Source organism: Rhea pennata, chromosome 19, assembly GCF_028389875.1.
Source record: "Rhea pennata isolate bPtePen1 chromosome 19, bPtePen1.pri, whole genome shotgun sequence".
In the NCBI taxonomy this organism is placed as follows: domain Eukaryota; kingdom Metazoa; phylum Chordata; class Aves; order Rheiformes; family Rheidae; genus Rhea; species Rhea pennata.
The window spans coordinates 7,238,901-7,247,496 of NC_084681.1; the positions used below are offsets into that span (position 1 = coordinate 7,238,901).

General features: G+C 65.3%; 1 protein-coding gene across 4 annotated transcripts; it reads left to right on the forward strand.

Moving 5' to 3' along the window:
• RAB37 (RAB37, member RAS oncogene family) lies at window positions 1–6,965 on the forward strand. 4 transcript variants are annotated; one of them, XM_062591991.1, is made up of 9 exons: window positions 1–84; window positions 1,807–1,917; window positions 3,907–3,948; window positions 4,060–4,126; window positions 4,200–4,252; window positions 4,660–4,725; window positions 5,340–5,396; window positions 5,544–5,620; window positions 5,713–6,965. In XM_062591991.1, exons 2-9 carry the CDS (start codon window positions 1,810–1,812, stop codon window positions 5,816–5,818), a joined length of 576 nt encoding a protein of 191 aa, XP_062447975.1. In that variant the 5' UTR covers window positions 1–84; window positions 1,807–1,809; the 3' UTR covers window positions 5,819–6,965. The 4 variants fall into 4 exon arrangements, with proteins under 4 accessions (XP_062447975.1, XP_062447974.1, XP_062447971.1 ...); XM_062591990.1 differs by lacking the exon at window positions 1–84 and adding an exon at window positions 965–1,351; XM_062591988.1 differs by lacking the exon at window positions 1–84 and adding an exon at window positions 1,454–1,504.
• Window positions 6,966–8,596: the final 1,631 nt, after the last annotated feature.

The following is an 8,596-nucleotide window of genomic DNA, read 5'->3' on the forward strand; positions in this document are numbered from 1 at the left end:
CCCGCGCCGGGCCCCCGGGCCGCCCCGCCAGGCCCTCCCCGCCGCGCCCCGTCGCTGCCGCAGGACTACGAGCTGGCCGGCAAGGTGGGATGCATCGTGGGATCCCCCCGCCCCGGGCCTGCGGGGTGCGGGGGGTGTGGGGGAGCGGGGATGGAGCCCCACAGCCCCTCCGGAGGGAGGCTGCAGCTCGGCCCCAGCCAGGGGAGCTCCAGGGGGTTGCAGAGGGGCCCTTGCTCCAGGGGAAACGAGGGTGGGGGTCCTTGCTGCGGGAGATGTGGGGATGGGTTGACCCCTGCGCCGGGGGAGGGGGGGATCCTTGCCCTGGGTAAGGTGGGATCCTTGCTCCAGGGGAGATGGGGATGGGGGTCCCTGCCCTGGCAGAGGTGGGCATGGGGGTTCCTACCTTGGGGGTCCAGCTGCAGAAGTAGGAGGTCTTGGGTCTCAGCTCAAGGGGTATTGGGACCCCCCCACCCCAGGAAGACCAGCCCGTATCCCCTTCCCCTGGCACAGAGGATGAGTCTCCCACCAGCTGAGGGGGGACGCACCCCTCTGGTGCCACCCCAAGGGCACCACTGGCGTCCAGGCCGGGAGCGCACGTGCTGTCAAGCCGAGCCGAGCCGGCCCGGGGCCCCACACACCCCCCGCGGCCCCCTCTGCCCTCCAGGCAGGGAGGTGTGGAGCCGCAGGACCGCTCGTCCTCAAGGTCCTTAGGACGCGCGGGACCCAGCCTGACCCACCGCCGGCAGCGTTTGCTGCGAGACTTCCCACCACCTCCCTGAACCACTTGCCAAAGCGGTCCCGGGTGCTTTCGGCTTTTCTAGCTGCTTTTATTCTTTCGACTCTCATGTCTCCATCCTCTTCCCCCTGGCTCCTTTCAAGGGATGGCAGTGAAGGTAAAGTCTTAGGTTTAAGAAGAAAACTGTTGCCAGCTTGATCTTGAGCGAGCTGGAAGCAAAAGTGAGTGCTGTTGCCAGTCCTCGCCAGCAGCCCGGCCTGGGCAGTAGTGCCACGGGGATGCATCGGACCAACCAGGGGAATTTGCCCAGAGCAAGAGCATTTTCAGGCCCCAAGCTTTGTGCTGGCAGCGGGGCACTTTCTGTGCATCCTTGCTGGTCTGTGCCGAGGATGCACGGGGCTCGCCGCGCAGGTACCGCGGGAGCCGGGCAGCCCGGGTGAGGCCTGTTTGCTTTGCAGGAGTGGAAAACGCACTGTGTTTGCTTTGGTGTCTGCCACAGGCAGGGCCCGGGCGAGGGACAGGGCAGGAGCCCCGGAGGCAGTGGGATTTGCTCACGCAGCGGCCAGGCCAGGCCAGCGTGCCAGTCGCCCCGGGCTGGGCGACGGCCGTGCGGAGGTTGGTGTGACGTGGCTGGGGACGTAGGTCCGGCTCTCCAGGAAATCTCCTGGATTTCCTGGCCTGGGGCCACTGGGGCTGTGCAAAGCATCCTGATGGGGACATGCAGCAGAAAGCTGGAACCTGCAGCTTCTCTGCACTGCCGCCCCCAGGGTCAGGAGACATCTCCTGTCTGCTGCAGGACCTTCCTCCCCTCTTGCCCTCCCCACCTTCTCCTTTTCTTTTTGCTCTTTCTCCCTCTCCGGTTGCTGCAAACTTCTCCTCTTCCCTCTTGGCTGGCTGCTTGCCTGCATCCCTCTGGGCTCCCGACCACCTCGCAGTGGGGCCAGCTCCCGGGGGGCTCCCCGGGCCCGGCGGGGTGGACGGGGAGTTGCCAGGGGGACACCAGGGTGCCTCAGCACCGCCCTCGCCGTCCCACCGTCTGCCGACACCGGTGCCCTGCGCCCGCCTTGCAGGTGATGTTACTGGGAGACTCGGGCGTGGGCAAGACCTGCTTCCTGACGCGGTTCAAGGACGGGGCCTTCCTCTCCGGGATGTTCATAGCCACCGTGGGCATAGATTTCCGGGTGAGACCGCCGCGGCTCCCGGGGGTGTTCCCAGCCTCGGGCCCCCAGCGACCTGGTGGCGCGGGCAGCCCAGATGGCTCGGTGCCGCGCTGCCGGCGGGGACGTGCCACCGGCCACACGGCTGCGAGGACGAAACTCCGACCCCGGAGCGTAACAGCTGCCGGCCGCTCTCCTCGGCATTCACCCCTCTCCTTGACACTGGCCGAACGCCTCGGCTTAGCGTATCCTACCCGCCTGAGCGGGAAGCTGCTTTACAGCCTTGCTAAGGTCGTAAAATCCCCCTTAAACCCCGCTGCGGTGCTCTGTTTACCAAATTTTGGCTGCACTGTCTCTCTGGGGGATATATCGGTTAAACCAGTTGGCTTCTAACAGGAAGTTTGCATCAGAAATGACTCGAGCGGTTCAGCAGGCTCAGCGCCCTCGAGGGGGATCCGTCCCCGGGCAGCGCGCTAGCCGCGGGCTGGCCGACACGCGCTGAACGCTGGCGGCGGGGGACGGCGCTGCCTTTCGAGCCTGCGCTGCAGCTGTGCGGGGTTTCTGGCCACCTCTGCTGCCGCCGTTGCTTGTGGGGAGGGATTGGGGGCTGAGCGAGGGGAGCGGTGCAGCGGGGGCTCGGGGGCAGCGCGAGGGGGGTTCGTTTCGGAGAGGACCCGTAGCTTGTCCTTCCAGTAAATTCATGAAGGAAGGAAAAACTGCCGGTTCCCATCAGCCCAACGTCGGCGGCCTCGGGAGCGTTTTGAGCTTGTCCATACCCGCCCTGCTTAGTGCAAATGTTCCGTAATTCAACTTACCTCTTTCTCACAGGAGGTAATTTCCAGAGTATCCTAAGACACCTTTTTGTCTCATTCAGCCCATTTCCTGAGCTAACCCTTAAGTTTCACATGAGCTGAATTTCTCTTTCAAATCATTCCAGACAACCAGATTATTTATACAAGTCTCTTTCCAGAACAGTCCCTCCAAGCAGCGTTATTTAAAATCCCCCTTGAGCAGCCCGTGCTTCTCTCTTCACCGCCCGTCGGAGGGAAGTCCCTGGGTTTCGCAGTTTGGCGCAGCGGTTGCTCAACCCTTCTCAGATAACTGCGTTCCCCGCTGATGCCCGGACCTTGCCGATGCCCAATGCATTTTTGCGTCCCCAGCCCGGCTGCGGGATCGGATGGCCCCGATGCGCGGGGGACAAACCGCCCGGCGTTCCCGTAACCACAGGGATTTCTCCGTTAAGTGCTGTATGGAGGTGCCTGCTTCTCGCAGCCCCATGTTGCAGCACTTGCAGCTGCGCTTGCGAGGAGCAGCTCGTTCCAAGGCTGCCAGGGACAGGCAAGGGAGAGGGAACGTGAGCTGGACAACCCGCATCTCCCGTGGGCATCACCAAGGCACCTCTCAGCATCTGAAGGCCTTAAATTGCTGAAAGTGGCCAAAACTTTTAGTGCAGCTGTTAGTCCCTTCGGCGCAGGCATGGTCTGGAGGTCTCCGTGCGGAGAGGTGGGGGCTTCTGTGCTGGTCTGGGCTCTGCCGCCTCTCCCGGCTCATGCAAGAGCCTCGTACTGGGTGTGTTATCGTGGGGGCAGGTCCCTGCCGCCAGTGCTGGACATGCTGGTTTTCCAGCAAAAGGCAAACGGAGTGGGGAGCTTTTCTCGCTTGCCGATGCTCAAAGCTGCCTCCCACGGGCTGCCTGCCCCCAGCTCCTCGGGTGCCTCCGGCTTGTCCGTGGGCAGCGAGAAGCAGAAATCCTGCGGCGTTACCCGCTCGGCTTCAGCGCTTCTGTTGGTGTGTTCACCAAGTGCCCAGGCTGGAAAAAAAAGCTACGGGTTCCTCCGAACACCCAGCAAGGGCCCAGGCGAGCTTTATGCTGGGCAAACATCGTAAAAACACAGGGTTGCATCTAGCTGATGCAAACCAGCCCAGCCAAGCGGCCCCGGCGGGCGAGGGCAGGGCCGCGGGAGCCCGGGCCGCGCTTCCCGCTGACGGGCGCCGTATCCTCCTCTTCCGCAGAACAAAGTGGTGGCCGTGGACGGCGTGAAAGTGAAGCTGCAGGTGAGTTGGGGAGCGGGCAGGCTATTTGTAGCAGAGCTGCCCCGAAACCAGCCTCGTCCCCGGGGAGCGGGGTGCTGCCCCTCACCCCCCTCCGGGGCCGTGCCTCGGCAGATCTGGGACACGGCGGGACAGGAGCGCTTCCGCAGCGTCACCCACGCCTACTACAGAGACGCCCAAGGTGGGTCAGGGGCCGGCGGGACCCGCCGGAGCTTTTCCCCATGGCAATTCCCGCTGCCTCTCTGCCCTTCCAGCCTTGCTCCTGCTCTACGACATCACCAGCAAGCTCTCCTTCGACAACATCCGCGTGAGTACCCGGCGCTCTCCCGGCGCCCTGCGCGGGCTGGCAGCGCCTTTCTCACCGGGGCTCAGGGACCTCTGTTCCCCACGTGGCTTTTCGGGGCGCTCGGGTCAGTTTTAGGCCTGTTCTGCACATGTGCACCAGGTGCCTCTTCCAGACCCTGCCAGCCCAGAGCTCGTCCCCGGGGCAGCGGGCCGGGCGCCTACAACTGCACGAGTTTTGTTGCGGGACATTGTCAATGCCTGGAGGGGGAAAACATAGTTCAGGATGAATTTAAATTATTTGGACTGTGATTCTGCAACAGTTTCCACGCAAAAGCCCCCTTTCCCCGGTCCTGGGGGCATTAGGAAGGCTGAGAGGGGAGGGCCGGCCGGGTGCCGCTCGCCCCGACGCAGCCCGGCCTCCCCCGGCAGGCCTGGCTCACGGAGATCCACGAGTACGCCCAGCGGGACGTGGTCATCATGCTGCTGGGCAATAAGGTGCGTGCGGCGCCCGGGCCCCCTCCTTCACCCCGCGGTGTGCCACACCGTCCCTGCCCCGTCCCCGCGCCCGCCGGGTGACAGGGCTCGGGTGCACCCAGCCTTCGCCCGCATCTGCTTGTGCTGCTTTTTGGGCTCACCAGGCCCAGACGTGCCCCAGAGGTTTGGGGGGCCAGGGAGGCTGGTGTCTCCAGCTGCTGGTGGTAGGCAGCACGAAGGCGAGGTGCCCCTGGGTGCTGCACTCTCCCTGCGTCCGGATGCTATGGGATGTCCCCGGCTGCTGGATTCTGCCCTGGTCCTGGATGCCCAAAGGGTCCTTGATGCCCCCCTCCAGGCCCTGGATGTCCCCAGGTCCCCTGTACTCAGTTGGGTACCAGATGCATCCCAGGCCCCAGGTTCTCCCCGGAGGTCCTGGATGCCCCCAGGTGCTCTGGATGCCACTGGGTCCCGGATCCCCAGCAGGACCCTGGATTCTCCCCTGGGCACGGATGTTCCAGGGGTCTCCCTGTTCCTGGACGCCCTCCGTGCGCCCAGTGCCGCCGGGCTGCCGGGTGTCCCTGGGCGTCCCCAGGTGCCGGTGCCGAGCAGTGACGCTTTCCCCCTGCCGTCGGCAGGCCGACATGAGCGGCGAGAGGGCTGTCAGGATGGAGGACGGCGCCTCGCTGGCCAGGGTGAGCTGTGCCCGGCTGTCGGTGCCCATCCCGCGCGCCCGCGCCTGGCCCGGCGGCAGCCTCGGCTGCACCGCGCAGGGCGGACGGGACCCCGTCCCCCCCCGCGCGGCTCCCGTGGGCGCTGACGGTGCCGTGCCGCCCCGGCAGGAGTACGGGGTGCCCTTCCTGGAGACGAGCGCCAAGACGGGCATGAACGTGGAGCTGGCGTTTCTGGCCGTTGCCAAGTGAGTAAGCGGGAGAGCGGCATCGCTGCCCCCGGCAGCTCCGGCTCCCGGGCGGCTGCGGGGGGCTGACGCGGCCCCGCCGCCTGCCCCAGGGAGCTCAAGCAGCGAGCGGCGCAGCGGCCGGGCGAGCCCCGCTTCCAGATCCACCGCTACGTCGAGTCGCAGAAGAAGAGATCGAGCTGCTGCGCCTTGGCGTGAGGCGGCCGGCGCCGGGGCGGCACGAGGGGTGCGGGCAGCGGGCCCCGAGGAACCCGCCGGTGGCCGGGCGCCGGGAGCCCCGCTCGGCCCCTTCCAGCCCGGCCGCTGCCCTCTCCGGCGTCAGAGGGAAGCAGGGGGTGCTTTGCAACCGGGTTCCTCCTGCGCAGGTCTGTTTTCGCCAGGTTTTCTGGTCCCGTGGTGCGGGTGAGCCTGCAGCGTCCCTCGCGCGTGGGCCCCTACGCGCCCCGGGCTCTCCCAAGCCGCAGCGGCTCGCCGCGGCCCCGTTCATGGCCCGCCTGCCGCGTTGCTCTCCCATCTCCGGCGTTTCCTGCACCGAGTCTGGTTCAGGTCCCTCCGTCAGGCTTTGCCCAGCCCGGCGTGTCGCCTCGCGCTGGCCCCGTTCAGCCGCGGAGCAGCGGGAGCTCCCTGTGCCCCCGGGGTTTCCCCTGATCCGGGTCTTTCCTTTGGTCTCCAACATGCTCCTTCTGCGCATAACCAGGGAGCTGCTGATCCCCGCGTCAGCTCCAGGGTTCGGGACCAAGTGAAGGTGGTAACAGGGGACTTCATAAACTCCCAGCCCAAAATCCTGGCTGAGGTTTTCTCCTACTGCTGTGCATGTAGTGCAAATATTTCTTTCTACCACTGGCAAATAGCAGATTAAACCCACTCTCTAAAGAGCAGATGCCTAAGATGCTTCAGCCAGCAGACACTGTTACATGTGCTTCGTAGGAGCTGGAGAGGACCCTGGGTGCAAACCTTAGACCTGCAATACCTCACTTCTCCTTTGGTGTCCAGCCTTGCTCCAGCGGCTGCGGTCACCTCCGGCACGCTGCCTGCGCGCACCCCGCGCTGGCAGGGAGGGCAGGACGCTCCTGGGGCGAGGGAGCGGTGCGAGACACCGCTTATTTGGTTACACAGCTCACGACCTGCTGCTCGGACCGGACGCAGAGGGGCTGAAGCGGCCGGGCACTGCCGCCCGCGGGAGTCCTGGGATGACGCTCGGCTCCAGCGCCTCCGTCCCCCGGGCATCTTCCCTGGCCCGGAGCCCGCGCCCCCGCCTCTCGCCTGCCCCGGGGCCGCCTTTGCCTCGGCTCCGCTCACGGGTCTCTCTTTGCAAGTTTACAGAATTAAAGCTCAGTATTTTAGAGGCCTGGCATCCGCCTGTTTTCCTACGCGTGAGAAAGCGCCGACCCCGGGCCGCGACGTGGGAGGCTGCCGTGCCGGGGCCGGGCGGGCGCTGCCGCGCGGGCGGGGGGTCCGCGCCGGCCCCGCGGGCGCCGGGGGGAGCGCCGCGGCCCCTTCCTCCTCCCAGAGCTTACGCTGCAGATTTCAGACAGTCCAAAGGTGAGAGGGGAAGAGTAAACATGGCCTGTTAAATTAAAACCAACCTCCTCCCCTGCCGTTCGCATGGTGCGGAGTCCAGCATTCCCCAAATAACTCCGTCTTCCCACCAATGGCATTGCTGCTGCGTCTTGGCTGAGGTCTGCAGAAAGCGCTGCTTAGCTTCAACTCAAGCAGACGTTGGCTCTTTTCTGCTTTCCATCCTCCACCTTGAGCTTTCTGAACGTCACCCCGGGCTGCGAAGAGCCCCGGCAGGAGGACGCAGCTGGGGTAGGAGCGGTGCCGCCTGCATCCTGCCTCCCCGCGGGTGCAGATGGGGCCTGGCCCCAATGTGGCTCTGGCTGTTTCCTTCTGTGCTGCATTTCTTCCTTATCTCGGTCCTGTGCCGAAACCATCCTTGCTAGGACTGGGTTTTGTTTCCTGACTTAGGCTAGTGCTCCCAAAGAGCCTGTCCCCCCTTTCCCCACGCAAACACTTGCAAACTCCTTCCGAGGGGAAGGCTGAGCCTTGCTGCGTTGCAGGAACAGCAGCCGCTGTTGGGACCGGTGGATTGAGCTGTTTCTCTGGAGAAGCCTGATAGCTGGATCTGCCTCCTCCGCCTGCATCTCTCGGGGAGCTGAACGGCCCCGAGCTGACGCTCAGCGGAGCGGAGGAAACAGATGGACCCACGCTCCGCTCCCGAGCTCAGCCCTGACAGAGCGGAGTGCAGCAAACTGCACGACACGCGAGCGTTTGCTCGGCCGGATGCGGGGCTGACGAGCCGCTGGTCTGCGCCGTGCGGCTCCTCCTGGGGTTTCCGCGCCCCTTCCAGCGCGCTGCGTCCCCCCCCCGCAAGGTGCTCAGTGCAGCGCCTCTCTGGAGGGATGTTTCTCAAAAAGCGCTGGAATTCCCCCTCCTGCCTTGCTCGGCTGTAACGTAATTAAAAGTGACCCCAAATGCTGCAAAGATTTGCAGCCAACCTTGATCCTGACCAGGCTCTGAGGTTCGGCGGTGCAAGACGCGGCGGGAGGAGCAGCGCCAGGGCCGGGAGCCCGCCCGCACCCCTGCCCGGCTGCCCTGGCAAACCGGCACCTCGCACTCTCCCGAGCACCCGCGGGTGCTCCAGCTTCCCCAGCGCAAGCGCCCGCACCCAGGGGTGCTTCCCCTCGCCCCCGTCGCCCTGCGGGCCCCGTGTGCAGGGCCGAGGTTGGGCCCGGCTCGCGGCCGCTCTGGGGAACTGGGCTGCTCTTTCGTTTCCGCTGAGCAGCGGGTTACTGGAAAGCGCTGCCGTTTTCCCATGCAAATGCCATTCCTGTTTGTTTTTTCATTTTTGAAGCGCACTGAGGCCCTCCAAACCTCGGCTTTGAACTGCCCCACGGCCCAGCGGTGGGAGCGGAGTTAAAATGGTCAAACTGGGAGAGAGCACTGGGAGGAAGGGCCCGCAGTGCGTGACCCAGA

Bases quoted from the DNA above. Each gene is read 5' to 3' on its own strand.
- RAB37 (XM_062591987.1), top strand. From the start codon at position 1,447: ATGGGGACATGCAGCAGAAAGCTGGAACCTGCAGCTTCTCTGCACTGC. The intron at 1,918-3,906 runs GTGAGACCGCCG...CCTCTTCCGCAG, and splicing joins CCGTGGGCATAGATTTCCGG to AACAAAGTGGTGGCCGTGGA. The intron at 5,621-5,712 runs GTGAGTAAGCGG...CGCCTGCCCCAG, and splicing joins GCGTTTCTGGCCGTTGCCAA to GGAGCTCAAGCAGCGAGCGG.